Raw genomic sequence first — 23,835 nt, 5'->3', positions numbered from 1 at the left:
ATGCCTCATCTGCTATCCTTACAATGACCTTGTAGAATATTGTGCAATATTAGATTCATCTGTAATCCCAAATATTGCTGGCATGTATTGATCTCAGCACCAAAGATACTAATGTGTGATTCCTGAGGAGTCTACCATTGGTAAAGAATTTCATGATGGCAGCCTTGAATTCCTAGTGTGCCATAGTCCATGCCTGCATAAAAAAATTTGTACCATAGTCATCTAGTCCTGAGGCTTTCTAATCAACGATGCTGAATAGGGCCTTCGTGATTTCATCATTCCACTTGAAAGTTTGCCCTAGAAGCAACCGTTCTGATCAAATGACTAGTAGTAGTCCACACAATCCTCCACAACCTCCTTAAATCATGTAGTTAGGTCAGCATTTCTTTTCCCCACAATTATCTCATTCCTTTTATTATTTCTCTTAATACGGCTGTGAGAAAATTGAGTGTTTCTATCAACTCCTTTTAAATATTGACTTGGCAGCTATTGACAATAGGAATTCAGCCTCTGCTAGTTTGTTGGCTTCGTACTATAGGGATTTGTAATATGATTGTGGAAGACTCAGGATTTCAAGATTGATTCTTCTTGTACTCTAGTCTTCATTTAATTCAATAAATTTCCCACCAAGGATACCAAAAGGACGTGTTAGAAAACAGTTGACAATGTTGATGATGAGATGATCTGTGTTTCATAATCTAACTCGAACAGTATGAGTCAACCTGCGCACACTAGAGAAAAATGTCAAAGCACACCAAAATAATCCAACCAAGCTCCTCAGATGCTTATACAATGCTTGTGAAAGCAAAGTACTTATCTAAGGTGAGTATATATACCTAAATATTTAGAACTAGTTCAGCACTTCTATGTTGTTAACCTCGCCTTAATTGTTATTTAATTATAACAACTTCGACATTTAATTATAACTGAATAATTAAGTTTCACTCCTAAAGAAAAAAAAAAGAAATTAATTTCACTAGGTTGATCTATTTTGGATATAAATAAAGAAAAAAAAAACCTTTGATGCATCTTTAAGAGATCTAGTCTTAGCCATGTTCCTTTTGTGTAGCAAACTTTCCATCAAGTCGACTACCGGATAAGCTCACCAATGTCTGTTTAGTTTACCGCCCAAAACACTCCCGTATCACAAACTTGATATTATCATAAGAAACCAAAAACTGAAATTATTGAAACTAATGATCTTTAATTATGAGGAATAACGTACACAACAATGTGTTGAAGACACCACTTTACTACGAGACAAAACACGACTAGAAGTCCCACCTTTTCTTAACCCGAAACAACAAAACTGAGTTACTGATATCATCCTGCGGTACTTGGACCATGAACTGGACTTTCATCTTCATTGGTGCTGCCTTGGCATTGCCATCTTCATCCCCAACCTTCACAGGAATATCCCAATAATAATTATTTTCCAAGTCAACTAATACAGTACAACTACTCCATGCGTGAAATAAATTTTAAATTTTAATTTTACATGAAAACTTATACTTTCCTTTAAGAAAAATCCTATCATCACTTGCTGTGAGATGTCAACAGAACAAGCACTACTGGATGAGGATGGATGATAACTGTACTTGTATAACCGTCCGTCATTTTTGTGACTAATAACAACTAAATTTTCCATAGATAACTCTAGTTATCATTTACTACTCTAAGATGCAGTCTGTAAATTATGCAGTCGTAAATTGAAGCCTACCCAAAAAGATGCCCATCCAAGTCGCACCTCTGAGTCATAACCAGTTTTAAACTTCAGATCCTTGCCAACAGTGTGCTTATACACGATGCTCCAATCGTTAGAGTCAAAGTGGTACCAATAACTGAAGGAAGAAAATATAGATAAAATTTACTCAAACAAATTTTTGCAGTCCTAATTGAAAAGGCAGACAATATTGGAAAATAGCAAGAATTTTGAGAGAAGAAAAAAGAGGCAAAAATAATTAAGTCAATGAGGAGATCAAAGTCTCAGCAATTTGGGTACTACATGAATTTATTTTATAGATTTTGTGCATAAAGATCAACATTACCTTAAACATATACTACCACATTTTTTAAAACATATGTAGGCTATTTCCAATCCTGAAGAAGATCAAGGCATTTTTTATCATGTATCAATGGCACATGAGAAAGTTAATGACACATTAACTTGTCATATATTTTATGCACTTCATCTTTCAAGCACAGGACAATAGTAGGAAAATTCTAGATGGTCATCAATCGACATAGACTCGAGACAATAAAAAAATCTTGCATATCATAAAACCATAGTGTTGTGCCCCTATCTGGCTGTGCTGGGCACAACCCAAATCTGTCAGGCAACTGCCATCCTCTATATCAATTCCAAATCTTGCCAAAAAAGGAAACAAAAAAGATTAAAAAAAACTTACCAAACTCATGTGTCTCCCAATAAGGTAGCAACTCTCTATATTGAAAATCCGACTAATGTTTAGAGTCAATTGCATATTTTAAAAGTGCAGAAGGTGTAGGATCGAAAGAAGCTAGAGGGGGTGATTAGCTTTAACAAACTCAGATGCAGCAAGAAAAATTATTTTATAACAAGATAACTAAATGCAATACACAACAAAAGAAATGCACAAAAGGAACTGAGAAAGAGACAATGCTAACTCAATTATATATGAGTTTCGACTACCCCCAAGCTCCTACTCCACAGCCTTTAATCTTTCAGCAGGTCACTTCACTAATTTCACTGCTTTCTCCTTCTCGAAAATCCTCTGAAGGTGGAGAAACTTCTTACCATGCATTAGTTATAAAAGTATGAAAGAAAGGTACAAGTAGAGAAGAGTTTGAGAGTAAAGAATTTAACAAAATAACTTGTGAGTTGAATGTTTTTCGTAGCCAACATGCTCTGAATTTATAAGTCTCTCCTAAGGTTCCAAGAATCCTCCAGAATCATCCAATCTACCCTGTAATCAAGTGATTGCTCCTCAACTTCAGCCAACTGATCACTGGTGCTCAATGACGCTACTCGTCATTTCAGTCAACTCCCTGTAGCTATCAGTTAACTACTTTCAATAGTAGCTTCTAGAAACAACTATTATAATGAATTAAGTGTTGGTGCACAAAGCACCACATTGAACCAATATTTTGATATATGACAAGGAAGTTTAAAGTTAGACTATTTTATCAATCTAATATATTTGCTAAGCGTGCAGGTACAGAAAACTTGATAAGAAGACTTAGTAGGTCAGGTGTGACCAGACATTAGGTAGGAAAAGTCCAGACGGATCAAAGAGACTAACATTGGGCAAATAGATCAAGTGACCAATATCAAAAGTAGTGGAAGTAGGTGAGCAGGTTAGACCAGACACTTGGTAATGTAAATCCTGGCGTACCAAGCAAGTAAGCTGTGAGAGATTTTCTGACACAGAAAGTGATGAGAAATGCTTCATCCTTCAGGGGAACTTGATGGAGAAACCGCTTTTTGTTTCCAAGTTAAGGTGGGCAACAGTTGTTGTCCCAATGTTAGAACATACTTATGGACTAACCTTTAGGAAAGAGCAACTTGGTGATCCAGGCGATTGGAAGAGATCCCAGCGATCCCAGCGATCTAAAGTAGTGATGAGTTTGATCAAACCAAGCGGGCAAAAAAATCCAATCTGCTCCGACTTCCAGACGATCGGAAGAGATCTAGATGACCTTAATGTCCGAGCAACCGGAAGGCTTCCGAGCGAACCAAAGTCCAAATCCAGTGATTTGATGGAAGCAGTCAAGGAATAGAGCTGACCTTGCTACTAAGTGCGGAGCTAGAATCTTAATTCAGTGTAGACCAAGGTTTAAAATCTCGACCCGTGCCTAGGTTTCGGTCCTAGACCAAAACGATGCAGTTTCTGTATCGTATCATGCTGTGCCGATACAATTTCGATACTATATATATATATATATAATTTAAAAATAAGTTATATATTAATTTTATATAACTTGATAGCATACATTTATCAAAACTTCCAAAATAAAGGATAGGTAATTTAAAGTATTTTCTTTAATATTTATGGTTCTAAATCTCTTATTCTAAGATAAAATATATATATATATATATATATATATATATTATCTATAATAATTATATAAATTAACAAAAAAATCCTAATTTATATATAATAATTATATAAAATTTTAATTTATTTAATTATATAATATATATTTATATAATTATAGTTTATAAATATTCTAAATAATCTATATTAAATATCATAGTTTATATAGAGAGAGAGAGAATTTTAGCCAGGCCAGCTGTCTGCATGGGAGGCGCCTTGCGCAGAAAATCACCCATGGGTGATGTGTTATTTATAAAATTTTAAAATTATTTATCAATTTTTAAAATTATTTTAAATATTTTTATAAAATTTTAATATATTTTTAATTTATAAAAATAATTGAAAGTTCGATTTTAAAATTATTTTAAATTATATAACTATATATTATATAAATTATATTTTTTTTACTTTAATTTTTTTATATTTTTTACAAAAAAATAAAATTATATAATATAATTATATTAATTAATTATCCATTTATTTAATTAATTAATAATTTATATAATATATAATAATTAATTAGAAATTTTATATTTATATATATATATATATATACACTAACGATTTTAAATTTTAATTATAAGTTTTTTAAAAACCCTACCTTTTCTTCTCACACGTCACGATGCGCGATTCTGCTGCCGCCTCCCCTCGCACTCAAGTTGTTGTCGCCGTCGCATCGTCACCTTCGCTACTGATCTCTCACCGGTGGCCTCGCCGAGGCCAATGTTCCATATAAGTATATGTAAATTATCCCCAAAGATTCATTCTTCTTCATTCGATTGCGCAACTTATCTTTTACAATTCTCATAGCAGAAAACACTCTCTCTACAGTCATAATCGCAACCGGTATAATTAATATCAATATCAAAAGCCTATAAATCAATTGGTAATTTCTCTGAAAGATCACCAAGGCCTTTCAATAAAATGCTTTGCTAGAACGCATATCACATATATAAATTTTAACTTGATCATCAAGTACGAGGATATCAAATCTTGAGAAATTTTATGGATAAAACTCAACCACTTGCATCAAAAATTTTTCCGTCAAAAGTCAAAAATGAGTTTTGTGGACACAAACAAGTTACACAAAGGAGTAACTTCGTACCTAGAAACGATCATTTAACTGTTGAAGTTACATATCAATAATAACATAAAATAAATCAACAAGATAGTGATGCATATTTGTTACTTATGGTATAAAAAATTACAAAATTATCATTTCTATAGAGTTATAAAATATTGTATATTTAAATAAAACTTCTAACAAGTATAAAAAATAACCTAAGTAAAAACTGATGATGTTTGCTTCAAAACTTTGTTAGTCTTCGCTAACTTCTCTCCTCGATTGATTCACATGCCCATCAAGGCATGCACTGCCTGCTTCTGTTGTTACATATCGAAACGTCACAAAGCTTATAGCATGACCCATCCTAAGTAACTTTGCCAAACTTAAGAACTAACTACGCCAATCCTACTCAATTTAATATAATTGTTATATTTAATTCATTTGATCTCACCTTCCCCTCCAATCCTACATATACCCCTGCTAGCTACATGCTTCCCTCCATCTCCATGAAGATTAACCACCAACCAATTAAACGCATTAGCAATGCTTTCCCTCAATTTATTTAAGGCAAAAATCAAAAGGGCGTCCCAAATTTAATTTTCAAAAGGGCGCCGTTTTAAAAAAAAAAAAAGTCAAATGGGCGTCTCTCCCATGATTTTATCTAAAAATATCCTTTGATCGCTGCTACAACGTGTTTAGGGTGAATTTATGATTTAGAATTTAGAATTTATACCGTGTAGAAGCTACTGGGTAGCTACTACAACATGCTTAGGGAGTTTAGGGTTTATGAATTAGGATTTAAGATTTCCGAATACTATTATATCAGAATACTATTTACCAACTTGATCAAAATTATTTAAATTCATCAAAATCACTTTAAAACAGTTGTAGAAGCTATTGTGTAGCTGCTACAACCCTAAACTCTAAATCCTAAACTCACCCTAAACACATTGTAGCTGGATAGCTTCTACACGTAGTAACTACTTGGTAGCTTCTACACGGTATAAACCCAAATTCTTAAATCATAAACTCACTTTAAACACGTTGTAAAAGCCACCTGGTAGCTTCTACACATTGAAGAAGTTATTCGGTAGCTTCTACAATAGCGTTCGATCCAGGGGTACTTTCAAGATAAGATAAAATTATGGGAGGGCCTATTGATTTTTTTTTTTTTTTTTTTTTTTTGAAAAAGGGCTCTCACGGTTCACCTAATGTTTCTTGTAATTTGGGGCACCCTTTTGATTTTTGTCCATTTTTTTCTAGACCCATGTAAGCTCTGCCCCTACTTGCTCCAGGTGCCTGAAAGGCATCCAAGCGACAAGAAGTCACTATGTCAGCTAGATACAAACTTCACGTGGATCATATCAGCAATCAGGTCAGCATGGTCTGAGCGATTGGAAGAGTTTCCAAACGACTAGAAATGTGTCAAATCGACAGTCAACCATCTATAAAAGGAAGACCAAAGTTCTTGTTCCATACATAGAAATTGATTTACACGTTTCTAAATCATCATTCTATTACGTTGCTCGCAAATGTTGTTTCAAGTTCTATAGGCAACTTTGTTCGTCATTTGGTATTTTTATTGTCATCGAATTCTTATTTACTTATTATTTGATCTATTAACTATCTTGTCTTGTAAGAGGTTTCTTCACTTCCAAAAAAGATCTGAAAAGAAAAAGTTATTTGAGGAATTTTGAGTGATCCACCTAACAGGTCATACGCTATGGAGTAGGAACCCGCGGGAAAGTCAAACCATGTTAAATGATTTGTCTTTATCTTGTGTGGTATTATTTTTGTTTTTATATATTTCAGCTACAATTCATACACCTAGTTTATTTTTGTGTATTTAAGTTATTACTCCTTTTCAATTGCTATCATCTCAAAAATTGAACATGTTATTCATCCCCCCTCCCCCTCCTCTCATCGTCTAATGTGCTCGCAATCATATAATTGGTATCAGAGTAGGTTAAACTGATAGTACGTTAGGGAAGCTCTATTAATGCATGTCTAGGCTAGATAATTAGAGAAATTCTACCTCGTGTAATCAATTGAAGTTAATATTCAATCTTTTGGGTGTGTTATTTTGAAATAGCTTTGTCTATGGCACATGGCTACTTTAAGAAAAGCCCATGCATCTTGCCACAACCTAAAAGCTAATTCTAAAAACAATCGCTTAGCGAACCCAAAGCTACTTTTGAATTTAACCTACGGTCGTGATTGCGTTTTGAATTGGGTTAAACCCTAATTCTAATTCTTAATCAAAAACTAAGCCCTAGCCTAAACCAAACCCTAGCCTAACCCAAACCTAACCTAAACTTGAATCTAACCTAAACAATCAACACTTGTGTTGCTATTTATACTTATGCTACTTACCCAAGATCTTTCAAAGCCTTGGAGAATTTTTGCCTTATGGATTTGCACAACGGTTATAGTAGTTCTCATCGTCCTCTTTTCAATAGCAACAACTTTCCTATTGCAAGAGTAGAATGAAGTACTATCTAAAATGTGAAATTGAGAATTATACAAAGTCGGCTTTAACCCGCCAAGAGATGCAAATGGTGAACTAGCAGGATTTGAGTCATGGACCAACGACATCAAGAAGGCTCAAGCAAATGCAAGGACCACTACTACTCTTCATTGCGGTCTAACTCAAGAGTAGCTCGGTAAGGTTGGATGATTCAACAATGCAAAGAAGCTACAGGAGCATAAAGGATCAGCTAACTCAAGAACCGTCAAAGAGACTTACTTTTAAATATAGTTGTAACTATTAAAATGAAAGAATGTGAATCAATGAGCAAACTCCATGGAAGATTCAAAGAAATCCTCAACGGCATCCATGCAATCGAAGAGTAAATCGAGAACCAAAATCTAACAAGTACAAACTCAAAATATTTCCAAGGACTACTTTATGGACATATATAGTAGATGTGTATAAAATGTCTAAAGACTTGTCTTCAATTAAATTAGATGAATTATTTTGTGATTTTGAACTATATGAGTATACTTGATCATCGAAAGAAAAGTATGTCTTTGATTGCATAAAAATCTAATGGAGTCAAGTCAAAATCAAAGTCCAAGTCCAAACCAAAGGTCGAAACCGAATCAAAGTACGAGTCTGAACCCTAAACCGATGAAGAATATCCATCTTCAGAAATCACAAATATCGTGAAAAAGATAATAAGGAAGAATTTTTCTAGAAGGGTGGTAAAAAGAGAAATGCAAAAGAAGGATCAAGTCAACAAAGCAAATATCAGATGCTTCAAATGTAACAAGAAAGGGCACTACAAGTCGGAATGTCGTCTTCTAAAGGAGTCAAAGGATTTAGGCAAGCCAAAAAAAGAAAAGGATAAAGAAGGCACTCAAGGCAACTTGGGATGAGCCCTCCTCCGAATTAGACTAACTTCATGGCATCGATGGCTATAGAAGAAGCTTCAAAGTTCGAGTCAGAGTCCGAGCTCAAGTCAAAATCGAAATCCAACTCGCACAATCAAGATTTCATCAGTGACTCATATGAGTCTACTGATGAGATGACAGATCCCCTAATTGAAAAATGTTATGCTGCAATTGCCTATTTATCTAAAACTTTAACTAAGTTTAAGTCCAGAGTCAAGTCCCTTCTTAAGGAGGTCAAAGACCTTAAGAGGGAGACTAACTTTGACTCTTCAACTAAAAAGGTTCAAGGTGGAACCTCAACTCACAGCTTGAGGAAGAGAGCTCTATCTTGCAGACTCAAGTTGGCAAGTTAAAGTCTATATTGGAAAAGTTCACATTGAAAATTTTGAAAAATAAAAAGAAGCAAATCTTCACCTTAGAGGAGTTTAACTAGGATGCTTTCATATGTTAATTATTATATATACTTGTTTACATTTTAAAAAAACGAACTTAGCTTAGGATCCACCATAGATTATATGAACCTATTGTTACGATTCCGCAAGTGCACGGATTCGTCGTCAGTAATATAAAAGATTGTCGAACCCACAAGGACTGGTTATAAGCACTAGTGATGGCACACTTAGGATTAACTACACTATCAATGGTTGTAAGTAATCTAAGAAAAGAGATCGGAAAGCGGGGAATGAGAACTAGCAACGAGAGGAAATCAACCTGGTTAATGAAGAGTTCTAGGAGTTCGATTTCATTGTGGTGACATTGATGTTTCTCATACTATCCTATACTCATTGTCCATCGGCATGCATTCGCCGGAAGCTAAAGCAACTATCTTTGAGCACCAGACAAAGACAATCCCTACGAAATCCTGTTACGGTTAACCCCTGTCACTAGGGCGCCCCGGTAGATCGCAAGGACATGACTCTTACTAATGTTATCAAGGATAGAATTAAGAAGCTAGGTTTGGTCTCTTACTTCCTTGTGAAGGAGTCGCCTCTCCTTTCGAGGAAGTACCCTAGATGTCCGTGAACGGATTACCCCTGTCACTAGGGCCCCTCGGGTGTATAATCTAAGATATTCCCTCTACGAGGTTGACAATTCTTGCACAATCAATCAACACGATAAAGAGATCAAAGAATCGAAACAAAGCAAGCGAAATCATCCAATGAATATAAACGTAATATGAGTTTTACATCAAAACCAATCCACAATTACTCCCTCGTCCTAGAACAAAGACTCTACTCCATAGACGCTAGAGAAGAACCCGAAGACATGGTGAATCTAAACATACAATCCTCAAAAACGAAGAGAGAAAGAAGTATGCTTATCCAATGACGATGAGTGATCTTCGGATCCAATCATTTGCTTTTGGAGTTGAGGTGGTGATGGAAGGTCGCTGGATCAATGTCCTGGACGGCGTGGAACAGCACCAGAATGAATCTCCTCTTGACGGCTCGCCTCCCGGCTCTCCCCCCTCGAAAAAGGGGTTAAATCCCCTTTTATAGGCTAGGGCACGGCGCGACGACCCTGACTGGGCTCTGGATGCGCTGCAAGGCCGTGCCAATTGGCACGGTCGTGTGATGCTGGGGCTCGGTGCAGGGTTACACGGCCGTGCAGGGTTGCACGGTCGTGCAGGGTTACACGGTCGTGTGCTGCTTGGCCTCAATCATGGGGTGCACGATCGTGTAGGGTTGCACGACCGTGTGTTCTGATCCGCCTCTGGTTTGGCTGCACGGTCGTGCAAGGGCTGCACGGCCGTGCACATCTTCCCTTCTGTTTAGCTAGACGGCCGTACAAGGTTTGCACGGCCGTGTTCTCTGGTTCACTCCAGTGCGTCGACAAACACTGTTTTCGATCCGAAAGTTGTCCCTATCAATACAAAACCAAACAAAGAGCAGATATCCGTACAAAAAAGTATATATGATGAATACATGATAAAAGAGGTCATCATACAAAGGATATGTACGTATAAAGTAAGCGAATGTGCGTAAAAGCATGCATAAACTATCATAATATTTACGCACATCACCTATAGATCTAAATAGTCTTCACATCTCACAAACACTTTAGCTTAACTGTTTGTATATTGAGCCATGGGCGTGAGATGCTAGGGCCAAACCTTGGTTCCATCCTTATGTCCATGCATCAATATAAACCAAGGTTACAAATTGATCGGTTAGGTGACCAACTCGTTGAAAGCTCATGTCTCATAGACATTTAAGTTGGAAACACTTGTTTGGCATGTCAAAGGATTTTTAAATGATTTTCAAAAATCTATGTTTTTATTTAAAGAATATTTTTGATTGATTAACTTAGTTAACTTTTTAAATTAGGACTTTCGTCAACCAAAACCAACGCAAATGACTTATAAACTTAAGACTTGATAACTTTAGTTAGAATTTAAATTAAAATTAACTAAATGTTGAACCTTCAAGTCACCCGGAATGCTCCCGAACACCCAAACCAGTAAAACGATAAATTCAGATTAATTCGAGTTGGTGAAAAGCTAGTTGTCTTTAGTATTTTATTTTGACTGTTGTTTGACTGGTCTTGACTTAATCTCACTAGTTAAAATATTAATTGACTATGTCAATTTTGTTTAACTATGGTCAACTTTTTTTACTTTGAATTTACTTTATTTTGACTTGTTGACATTATATGACTTTAGTTATATTAATATATGCTTAATTTGACTATTGTTTAGTTATAAATGCTCTAAATTAATTTAACTTTATATTCATTGCATGCATAAGAGAAAATAGAATTTCTTTAAAAAGGTGTATTAAAAAAATTAGCTTGATTTTGAAAATCCTAATTTTGCAAACTTGATTGAAAATAAGGTTATTTTTTGAATTTTTTAAAAATTTATAAAAACTTTTAATATCATGTTTTCTTTCTTCCTTCCAATGAACTCATTTTTTATGTATGTAAAAAGGGAAGAAAAATAAAAGTTTTAAAGGAGAAGAAAAGAGTTTTGAAGTTAAAAGAGTTAAGGAAAAAGAAGAACAAAAATATCATATTCAAGGGGGAGAAGTGTTTTACAAAACATCATGTTTCTAACTTTTAAGCTGATTTCCATACATGAAAAAGGGAGGACTGTTAGTGCAAAGAGCACTACATCAAACCCGCGCTTTGATATATAGCAAGGAAGTTTAAAGTAAACTGTTTTGCAGATCTAATAAGTTTGTCAAGCATACAGAAGCAAGAAGACTTAGTAGGTCGATGAAAGTCTCATGCACAGTTTGGAATGAGAAAGAAGTGTGGAGTCCTCTTTCTACTTTGACTCTCCTACTTACGTTGTTTTTCTTTTTGTTACTTCGAAAGTAGTTGCTTCAGCTTCAACCACGCGAATTTTCGATATTCCTTTTTATTTCTCATCAAATGAATGACATCTTCTTCTAAAATCCTAGCTATTCTAAGCATAATTATTGGGGAATCTCATTGTTATTATTCAAATAAGCATGAAACGTATGCTTGCATATTCATCCATCGGTCAAATCGGATATGTAATTATTGGAATAATTGTTGGAGACTAAAATAATGGATATGCAAGCATGATAACTTATATGTTGTTCTATATCTTCATGAATCTAGGAACTTTTACTTGCATTTTACTATTTGGTCCATGTACCAGAACTGGTGACCAAAATTCAAGCAGAAGGAAAACCTAGCAGACCAAAATCCAAGCAGAAGGAAAACCTAGTAGACCAAAAACCAAGTAGAAGGAAAACCCTAGTAGGCCATATAGCTCAAGGAGACTAGACATCTGACAAGTAGGTTGACTTAACTCTGTGACCAAACGTCACAGACATCAGAAGTAGTGAAAGTCTTAGTAGGTCAGCAAGCAGTTGGAGTAGACACTTAGCAAAGTAACTCTTGGAGGTACGCGACAGGTAAGCTAAACGAGACTTTTTGACACAAAGTGGTGAGGAGTGCTTCATCCGTCTGGGGTCGAGGGTAGTCTTAATAACTAGGTGCAAACCTAACGGAGAAATTGCTTTGTGTTTCGAAGTGGCAACAATTGTTGTCCAAATGTTAGAATATACTTGTGGACTAATCTTGCGATGCAAAAAGAAAGATTTTGATCCAGGTGACCGGAAGACGTCCGGGGCGACCTAAAGCATCAATGAGTTTGATCAATCAAGTCGCATAAGAAGATCAATCTGACTGGACTCTCTGGCGACCAGAAGAGGTGGCGACGACCTTAATGCCCGAGTAACCCAAAGTCCAAATCCAATGGCATGATGGAGGCAGTCAAGGGATAGAGTTGACCTTGCTCCAGGCACCCAGAAGGCATCCTAGCGACCAGAAGTTGTTGTGTCACCTAAACCCGAACTTCTAGTCAATCAGATCAGCAACTAAGTCAGCATAGTCCGAGAGACTAGAAGAGTTTCCAAGCGATTGAAAATGTGTCATGTCAACTTCATTTACACATTCAAAATTGTCATGCTGTTATGTTGCTCGTAAGTGCTCTTTCAAATTTCATAGGCAACATCATTCGTCATTTGGTATTTTTATTGTAGCCTAATACTTATTTACTTGCTATTTGATATATTAACTATTGTCTTGTTAAGAGGTTTCTCCACCTTCAAAAGAGATCCGGAAAGGAGAATTATTTGAGAGATTTCGAAAGTGATCCACCTAACGGATCATAAATCGTGGAGTAGGAACCCAAGAGGAAAGTTGAACCACGTTAAACGATTTGTCTTTGTCTTGCGTGGTATTATTTCTGTGTTTGCAGTTCATATACTTAGTTTATTCCCATTGCATTTTAATAATTACTCTGTTTTTAATTACTATCATCTCAAAAATTGAACACGCTATTCACTCCCTCTCTAGCGTGCTCACAATCCTACATTAACCATTATGTTATAACTGATTATGTGTCCATTAGTCCACTCAGAACCCATTAGTCAACTATCTTCAGCAATAGCTTATAAAAATGGTTGTTATAATAACTAGCCATTTTATTATAATGAATTAGTTGAATCTAATGAGTTGATGGTTGTCTATTCAACAAAGACCATGAACAGATTACCCTCCTGAGTCCACTCAATCAACTCAATTAATCAGTTTACCACCCAGTCTCAATCAACTCAATTAATCAGTTGACCACTTAGTTAACCGGCCAATAGTAATAAGGTCTGGTAGTCTAGTAAGTTGACTCGACTATCAATCAATTAGTAATCACAATTCAATGACTAAAGCATTAACTAAGCCACTTCTGAGGCTTTCATCCGCGACCCTAATCTAGCCCTCGATTACCTATTTTACATGTGCTCTCACTCTCATCATTGCACAAATAAAATCCATGTAACAATTGGAGAATACCCTTCTCCTTTAGCATGACCTTTGTTTTCTCGAGAACCTTTGTTGGAAGTCTTTTTCGCCTTCCCGAGCCTTTAATCAACCTTGACCTACCATAACATCTTGTTAGATATCTAATCACCCTTGAACTACTAAGACTTCCTCTTATCCAATATCCAATCACCCTTGATCTTTAGAACTTCCTCTTGCCAAACATTTGATCACCCTTGATCTGCAAAGCTTCCTCTTGTTGTGATCCTACATACACTTGTCACAAGCTTATCAAATACATGTTCTAACTTGTCTAACATCAAAATCGATTGTACCAACAGAAAGATTAGCAAAAGTAAAAGTGTCATGGGAAAAGATTCATGGGCATTCACTTCCACTCTATGATAAAGATTAACTCAACTTCATAACAAATAAGTTGCATTTGTCTTAGTTGAAAGGAAAATGCAATAGCTAGTATACAATATAGGAAGTTAGAATAAATTGCTAACCTCATCTTGTCTGAGGGATTAAAACGGCGCTTTAATGCAAAGGAGAGTGCTTGTGATGGTAGAGAGATACTTGGTATGAAAGACATATTTTCATCCTACAAACATAAAAATTAACTAAACTATTATTAGTTATAAAATGTTCTCCAAGTGAAAAGGTACCATCATTAGTCAAAAAAACATTGCAAAAACAAAGATATAGGATATATCACCTTGTAACGATAACTTAGATTCAGCTCCTCATTCTGGTATAATGCAGTACACACTCCATTCATTAGGTAACCTTTGAGAACTCCACTTATAGACAGCACTTTCTCAGCTTCCTGGTCTTTCTTCTCCTCCACTGACACTTCACCAAGGGGAAAACAGACAGTTGCTCTTGGCTGCAGATGTAATTTGTAGTTAATCAACTCATCGATCTCAAATATATCAGCAAACTAAGGAATGTAAGTGAAAGAAGTCAGCATCCTCAATAAGGCAGCTGAACTCCATCATGTCCCAGAATTCTGCATTAGCAGAACTACTGGAGCTACAGATGGGCCTTAGTCATCTCAAAGTCATTCATTGGGGCTTTGACATAGTTTTAAGCTACAATAACTGGCTTTTGAGATTTGGCATAATCCTCCATCCAATAGAAACTGATGCCATCGAAAAAATATATGTATATTTCACATCAAGAGAAAATTAATTAAGCTTCGCCTCACTGCACTAATGTAAGTGAGCAAACTTCAACTATCATATTTTTTTATACAAACTTACCAGACCAACTGATGGAACAGGTGAAGCCACCTCCAATTTATATGATGGGTTAAACAAGTTTGTTATAATTGCAATTTCTCCTTGTTGCTCCTGAGAGAAAAGTTGAAAGTAAGAAGGGACACTGCAAAGAACTATGTTGTTTTGAATCAGAAGACCACATTTTATATTAAATAAAATACAACTCTGAAAAATAATATACTCGTTGAAAAGAAGCATTTATCTGTTCACACCCTGGGATCTGCTTAAGCACCATATGAGCATATTTTTAGCAATGCCTTATGTCCAATAAAAAAGAATTTAATAGCGACAGTATTTTTTATCTTGTTTGATTGTTTCCAGACATAGAATCATTTGTTTCAGATACCAGAGAGGTATCTTATTGCTTTTTTATTATTTTTTTTCTCATATTACGATGCAAAGACAATGAGAAAAAATGTCTAAACATTTTTCAGCTTGCCTGTTCAATGAAGAACAGAAACTTTGTCGAGCAACATGTCATCTCATATCCTTAATCTGCACTAGGATGTTTGATCAAACCCAAATTTTCAAAAACCAGAGTATCTAACAATGCTTACCTGTTTAGTCACACAAAGTAACTATAATGAATTGCCACACTCAAGTATGAATTATACAATCACTCACATTGACACTGTAACAAATAAGGAAAGGTATATTCCTCCAAAGTCTCTATCCACCCAACATGGGTCATTTTCCACTCATTTTTATAGAATGTTCTTCCATATCTTCTCTACGTTCCTCTTCTCGTTTCTTTTTCCTCATGTATTCTTAATTTTTTTTTAAAGATTTATTCGAAATATTAAAATATTTTTTTATAAACTATTCTTCTCCGCTATTCTTGTTCATCCTCCTCAATAAGATACCTCTACCCTCTTCTTGATCATTGTTTACCATATCTTGTATTTTTGTACCCTATTGCTTTGAATCCATTTAAAACATTTTTAGTATCTTTATAATTTTAAAGTTGAGTGTGATCCTATTTTAATAATATTAACACTAACGTCCTATGCTCCTACCTAAGCACTTTAATATAAACAAGAAAATATATTGGTATCAAAAAATTAATGATTGAAGAAATAATAAATAACACTCATCCCCATCTATATTTAAATAAATGTTATCATGTTAAGGAAAATTCTAGAAAATGATTTGAAAAACTAAGCCAGATATCTGTTGAGGTGATGAAATAGATACCCTAGGAAAGGAGTTTCACGTATGGATACTATCAAATAGTGGCATTTATGAGAAATTAACAGATGCAAAAGTGGGTTATATTGAAATTCTTAGTAGATAGGATTTAACAGCGAAAGGCCAACATAGATGGCAAGTGGCAACAAAAGGACACGAGGCTTTCCTCCGACAGCAAAGAGTGGTGTTGGAGGTGAGCTTTGCACGCAGTCACGGCAAGTGATGGAGTGGTGCCTTTGCTGCAAGAAGAAGGAAGAGGGTAGCGTGGCAGCAACAACATTAGTAGCATGGACTGCAGGAGTAACAGTGGATGGGTGATGTCAAAATTGATGTCAATCCAATGCTCTCACATTGGCTTCAAGAGAGAAAGGCAATGAAGACCAGTAGCGACAGCACCGGTCAATGTTGATTTGGAGGCATGAGGGTCTTCGGTTAGGTGGCAAAGGTTGTTCAGGCGATGGCGCTCTAGAGCAGGAAAGGCACAATAGAGGGCATGCAATAGCTGGGGTGTGTGATGTCAAAAGTGTCGAGGATCTCAAGTAGAAGGGAAGCATGTTGTTGAAAGATCAAAGGTAGAGTCGGAGATTAAAGTGATGATATAGAGAAGGTACCACGTAGTTCGAGCTTTTGTTGGAGCAAAAAGAAATGAGAGATTTTGTTGGGATAAAGAAAATAATAGAAGAGAGAAATTCTATGGTGACATTGAGATGGTGATTATGTACGAAATTAATTTTGAAATTTAATAATGAGATTAAGCAATTTGATAAGAGTGGATAAAGGTATATAGGTGGCAACAACAAATCAGATAACACAAATTAAGAGATGATTCGAAGAATTTAGAGATATAATTGCACGAAGAGTATAAAATGAATTAATAAAAAATCAAGACCAATGAACCATAAGCCATGATAAAAAAAAAAAAAGACAGCCTGGTGCACGAAGCTCCCGCCATGCGGGGTCATGGGGAAGAATCTATTGTATGCAGCCTTGCCCTGCTTTTTGCAAGAGACTATTTCCAGGATTCGAACCCATGACCTTTTGGTCACAAAGCAATAACTTTACTATTGCGGCAAGGCTCCCCTTCTAACTATAAACCATGATACCATGATGAAAATTAAAAATTATATTAACTCATAACTTATCCAATATAACATATCCTAATCCCTTTATAAAATGATAATGACTTATTTCTCATAAAATAACAAACTTTTCTAAAATAAATCAAATTATCCCAATAAAAACTCCAGCAGACTTTTTTAGAAAAGTAACAAACCTTTTAGGGAACCTAGTTAACTCTATTTTATCGCATAAATTATGAAATATTTCAACCTAAATTTTTTATCATATTTATGTTTGCACTTCATGCTTTATCTCTTTATGGTTTCTCCCTTTGCCAATGGTGGCAAAAGGCAATTCGCTCGCCTCCAGCGCCTCCATCAGCCCGACCCCAGGCCAACACAAAAAAGGTGAATCACAGGTGGCTACAAGCCTTAGACAGTTGAATAGCACATGGAGAAGGGCAGGCACTCGGCTAATTCTCTCTTTGTCAATGTGTTAATTTAAGGAGGAAGAGTGTATATTAATCCAAGGGCAAAGGGATTGTTAGTTAGGTGTTTTGGTAACTTGTTTCATTTTAATTGGATGTCAATATTATGTTTTTGTTTTATTATGACCATGTCTTACTCTACATTTTTGTTCATGTGATAAGAAAATTTTAAATCGTTTTATTAAAGTTAATTAGCTAACCATATATCCCAAAAGCTTGAGTTATTAAAAAAGGGTGAATTAATATATTTATATTATCAATACTCCCCTTCATACATGGGTGTGATGCTTGACTTAATTGGATCAATCCCAACACATGGACTGATTAGATATTCTTTTAACACAAAATGGCCTACAATGTTAAAGTCAATTGGTTAGCCATTTATTCCAAAAGTTTGACACACTAGGAAATGGGGCAATGTATATATTTATATAGTTAACAAGTATTTATAATCTAGTTCAAGGAAAATGTTAGAGCTTTTAGATTGATAGAATTATCGTGCAATGGCTTAGTCTGACAATTAGTTTTAGATTTAGAAATTTATCATAATATCACATGTAATTCGTGGTTATTTCATTAAGAAGACAATATAATATTTTACTTTTTCCAAATTCAATAAATGTGATTCACTATTTTTTTACCATATATATATATATAAAAGAATGTTACCCTACTTCCTTATGGTGTCCATCTTATGAGCACCAAGTATAGTTTTTCTCTTTATTTTTTTAGAGCTTAGGGTTTAGAATTTAGGATTTAAGGTTTGGGTTATAATATTAAAGCTAAAGAAATTATTAAAAAAATTACACATGGTGCTCACAAGGTGAGCACCATAAAGTAAGTAGCGTATCAAGACTCTCTCTCTCTCTCTCTCTCTCTCTCTCTCTCTATATATATATATATATATATATATATGAATTAGAATAAACAATTCTTAAGTGTGATTGACAAGAATAATTGTCCTGAGACTTAATGCTAGTGAACATAGAGTCAAGAATTACAAAGTCTTGACAAATTGAAGCCACCTACCTTTTATTCTCCTCATATAATGTCTCATGGTCTTCCTGTCTTCAATAACATGGATGCCCTCAAAACTCAAAGTTGATAAGGGTTATCAATAATGATAGCTCTATTCTCAAAAGAAGTTGGTGATAAGATGTCTTGCCATTTCATTTCGATCATACATAGAATGAAATGAAGTATCCATTATGATGATTAATTATATATTAATCTATTAAATAAGATATTATATTATTTTATATTTTAGGATATAAAAATTAGAATAAGGTTGGGATCTTTTCCACATATTTTATAATTAAAATACAAATTTGCAGTATGATTCATCATTTAAAATTCACTAAAATGATTCACAATGTGAACCTTTTTTTTGACAAACTTGACATCATTTATAATCATCATTATGATGCATTAACTAATTTAATTAAAAGTTAATTAATAATTTTACTAATTTATTAAATTTAAATAATTTAAATATAATTCCATTAATTGTGATTAGTTTAATTTCAAATAATTTATTTGAAGTAATAGAACTCATTTCAAATAATTTAATTATTAAATTAAATCTTAGATTAAAGTAATTTAACTAAATAAATGAACGTTGTTATCTTGTAATTCTTCTATTTATTCCACCTTTTTTTTTGCTCGTTACATTCCCACCAATCAACTAATGAGATACGGCCAAACTTAGATCTTTTGATAATAATATTGATACTAAAACCATGGATGTTATGCAACATAGAAGACTTTGAAAACAAATAAAAAGGCATCTAAGTGATATTATTAAACTAATGGATTAGTCTAAAACATGGTCAGCATCTATATAGATAATAATCGCAACTATAGGAACTTGTTGGCGGTAATTTTAGTTGGTTTATTTGAGAAGTTATAGTATTGGTTCAATAGTGAGAAATCTTAAATGATATTGTGATCATATTTAAAATTTCATGTCGTATCGAGCTACACAAATGGAATTTATCGTTCCACCTATCGAACAGCATGACACCAACACTAGCACAACCCCGCGAGGCCCCGCGGCCTCACAAAGGCCTCGTGCGAGCCCCACGACTGCGCAGAGGCCTCACTCAAGCCTCGCGGTTGTGTAGAGGCCTCACGAGAGCTTCGCAGCCTCACATGGAGGCGAGGTCGCTGAATTTTTTTTGAATTTTTTTTCTTTATTTTTTTAATTGTTAATTTCTTTTCTTTTTTATTTTTTTAATAATTATTTTTCCCCCTCTTAATTCTTTCTCCTTCCTCCTCATATTTGAATTTCTTTATTTATTCCTTTCATCCTTAAACACATGGAAAAAAATTGTTTTAAAATTTTTTTCTTATTCATTTCCTCCTCAAATACCTGGGAAAAAAATTTCCACCTTATACCGGTTAAATTAAATTCAATTTAATTTAAATTTACTTAATCCTAACCATTATATCTAGACTTTAGTTAATCCTAAATTGATTTTTACTTGATTCTAATTTTTAAAATATTAGTTTAATATAATAGTAAGTATTTATAGTAATTAAATGCAATAACAATCAAGTATTATCCCATTAGGTCATTGGGCTATATGGATCTTTCAACGTCATTGGACTCTATCACATACTATATCATCATTTATATTTAAATAAACTTTATCTTGTTTTATTGTTGCTAACCAAGTCTTTTTTTATTTTACTTTTCCTTATTTGATATGGACATTTGTTATACACCGCCTAACTAACTCGAGCATTTATTGGTCCTCTAAGTACATGTCCCTACCATCTTAAACGTGTCTTCTGAAATTTTCCCTCGATAGGTGTAACCCGACTTTCTCTCTAATATTTTCATTTCTTATTTTGTCCATCCTTTTATATCCGCACATCCACCTTAACATCCTCATCTCTGCAACTTTCATTTTCTGCTCATGTGCTCATGTCATAGCTCAACATTCAATTTCATGTGGCATAGCAGGTCTAACGGTCGTTTTGTAAAGAAATCTTTAAGTTTTAGAGGTACTTTACGATCACAAAAAAATAGTTGATGCTCTCCTCCATTTATGTTTATGACACCTATCATTATATGAGGTAACACTAATGGGCAGAAAACAAATACTAGGAAGGCTTAGCATAATGTAGGTATAAATATAACAATCTACAAGACATGACAACAGATATGACACAATAAAGAAGGAAAATAGCAGTAAAACACTGTCTTCCAAGACTCATAAATATATACAAATAAATAAATGTCACCACTATTACACAATATTATCATCCTTTCACTTTTTCGTTCAACAAAAACATGTAGATGTTTTAATTTACCGTCTCTGTCCTAACAAACATGGAATCCCTTGGCAAGTCATTGTTATCTTGTAAATATTTAGATCTTTAAGCTTCCTAAAAGACAATTAAATTTTATGTAACCTTTATTTACAAATGTCATATTCATTATGGAACATAAATCTTATTTTAAGTATCTCAAGAAGCATCTATTGTTGAAAATTTCAATAACCTTATTTAAATCAACTCTCCAAGGTTATGTTGGTTCCTTGTCTATAGCTCCATCAAATTGCCTCAGCTCTCCAAACGAGTATATCAATCACAAACTCCAGATCCACAAGCATTCAGAATCAGCTATTTTGCAAGTCAAATTCCAAGCAACTTTGTTTGCGACATCCCTATATAAATCCAATCATGAAAAGAAATTGTCCAGAAGACTCTGGATTTTTTATGCTCTGCCATCTGAGTAACTCTTAAAAGTCTCCCTAAATTTGAGAAATACTCTCAAAGAGACAAGCAAATTTTATTTATGTGTTAAGTATCATATACTGACCAACAAGTTGGTATGGAAATTTGATTAAATACTTTAAACAGTGATGGATCAAAATAAACATCACACCTTTTTTAGTATCTATTTTTCAAAACCAAGAAAGGACAAACACCTCATCACAGTCCACACCTATTACATTGAAAAAAAAAAAGACCACAAAAACTACGCTACTGGTTAACATGCTGTTGCTTTTAAATGCCGGAATATTTTTGATAGACTACCACATTTGCCAAAAATAATAAAGAGAGATGAGAAAAGCACTCACCTTTCTTTGGGTACACTTGAATATGAAGACACTACCAAAATTGAAGCAAGAAAGAAGAGAATTATTATTTTCGTATGTGCATGAGACAGATAAACACTTTGCTGATAATCCTATATGGAAATAATTTGGCACTCCAATAAGTCCAGTCTGAAACATAAGCAATCTCATAAACTAATGATAGGACAACATATTCCCTATTATCAAATAATTTAACATATAATACTAAAAATAAATTTTTTAAAAAAAAGTATGGCATAAGAAACAAAGTGAATTTTATTCTTTGATATAAAAAAAAAACACTATACAGTATGACAAGTTATCTCAACATGCGCGAGAAAAATAATGGAAGTGTGAGAAATCCAGACCTAAAATGAAAAACAAATACTACACATACATCACTAAACATAACTGGAACAGGAGAGCTTCATTCAACTTACAAAATCATATCATACATGTGTGTTTATTTGAAAGTACAAAAGGTTCAAGACGTGAATATATTGCAGAGCAATAAAAAAAAAAGAAATTCCACTAACTACAAAGTGCATTATTAGAACAAGATAGCAAGCTTCATCATAAAATTGGTAATACTGGTTAGTAGATTAGTTTTCATTGTGTTTCTCATTGGACATTGTTCTGATATGATACATCATTTGTAGGAAGCAAGTGATGAAGCAAATTAGTCATAATAATAGGTTTGAAGATAAGTTTCTCTGATCCGGGTTTAGTTTTTATAGTTAGGGTCTGTGTGAGTCCTGAGGTATTTTAATTTAAGTCGGAATCTCTTGCCCAAAAAATAATCAGGAACTAGGCATACTCGCTATATCCAAATCATTTGGGAGAATTATACAAGAAAACTTCCAATCAAGTCAATTAGGTAATGATCACACAATGAATTGAATCCTAGAATCTTGCACCGTTAAGAATGACAAACCAATACAAAACAATTATTTTAGAAAAAATAATCAGAGTAAGCATGGAAATTAGAAGGAAAAGAGGTAAGCGAACCTTGGTATCGTGGGTGGCGCGGACCCGCAAAGCGTCACCAATGTCGAAGAATCCCTTAAGCAGAGCATTACGAGACTCCAAGTCGTAAAGCGCAGCAAAGTGCTTGGTGATGAAACCGATTTGCGGATAAGCGATCACGCCGTTGCGATCGTTCTGGAAGGTGAGCTTGAGCTTGGCGAGGCTGTCGAAGAGTTTGCAGGAGATCTTGTGGAAAAATACGGATCTGTCGCTGTCGAACTCCGATGTCACCCGCACAGCCGGACGGCGGAGGGAGAAAGAGTGGCCTCCAGCGATGGGCAGGCTCTCGTGGCCAGGAGCTGATGATGGAGGCGGAGGCTGAGATGGAAGTGGAGGTGGAGGTGGAGGCGGAGGCGAGGCAGGAAGCGTCGGAGGACGTGGAGGAAGAAGGAAAGAGGGGAAATTAGGGCCAGCATTTGGAGGGAGAGAGTCGGCCATTGGCGAAGAGAACGAGGAATGTTAAGGGGAGGCTGGGCTAGGAGCCATCTTGTATATTGTGTGGAGAAAGAGGCTTTGGATTTTGTATTCTTTTCGACAAATAATTCGAAATATCTCAATTTCATCAAAATTTATCGATTTATTACTGAAATATTTGTCAGTGTTCTTGAATGTCCATTAGCCACAAAAATAAATAAATAAAGAAATAAAAACGCAACTTTTACTTTTATTATTATACATCCCATTTTTTTTAAAAAAAAATGAAAGTACACTTCGTATTTCAAAATTATATATTTATTTTAGCATGCAATTTTAATCAAAATCATGATTAATTATTTTTTTAATATTAATTTTGATCAAAATTATTATATATTATAGTAATTTTGGTTAAAAAAAATATTTCAATTATAACCATTTTAAAATTATTCTAATAATATTT

At 34.5% G+C, this 23,835-nt stretch overlaps 1 protein-coding gene across 4 annotated transcripts; it reads right to left on the bottom strand.

Moving 5' to 3' along the window:
- Positions 1-1,184: 1,184 nt before the first annotated feature.
- LOC122046885 (outer envelope pore protein 37, chloroplastic-like) lies at positions 1,185-23,487 on the bottom strand. 4 transcript variants are annotated; one of them, XM_042607818.1, is made up of 7 exons: positions 22,941-23,487; positions 21,936-22,082; positions 15,093-15,182; positions 14,546-14,716; positions 14,337-14,431; positions 1,748-1,841; positions 1,185-1,403 (listed from the first exon to the last, which is right to left on the bottom strand). In XM_042607818.1, exons 1-7 carry the CDS (start codon positions 23,394-23,396, stop codon positions 1,272-1,274), a joined length of 1,185 nt encoding a protein of 394 aa, XP_042463752.1. In that variant the 5' UTR covers positions 23,397-23,487; the 3' UTR covers positions 1,185-1,271. The 4 variants fall into 4 exon arrangements, with proteins under 4 accessions (XP_042463752.1, XP_042463751.1, XP_042463754.1 ...); XM_042607817.1 differs by having other exon boundaries at positions 1,721-1,841; positions 22,941-23,484; XM_042607820.1 differs by lacking the exon at positions 1,748-1,841.
- Between the last annotated feature and the right edge of the window lie 348 nt (positions 23,488-23,835).

Source organism: Zingiber officinale, chromosome 2B (genome assembly GCF_018446385.1).
Source record: "Zingiber officinale cultivar Zhangliang chromosome 2B, Zo_v1.1, whole genome shotgun sequence".
Lineage (NCBI taxonomy): Eukaryota > Viridiplantae > Streptophyta > Magnoliopsida > Zingiberales > Zingiberaceae > Zingiber > Zingiber officinale.
The sequence above is the reverse complement of the archived record's forward strand: the minus strand, read 5'-3'. Positions and strand labels throughout refer to the sequence as shown.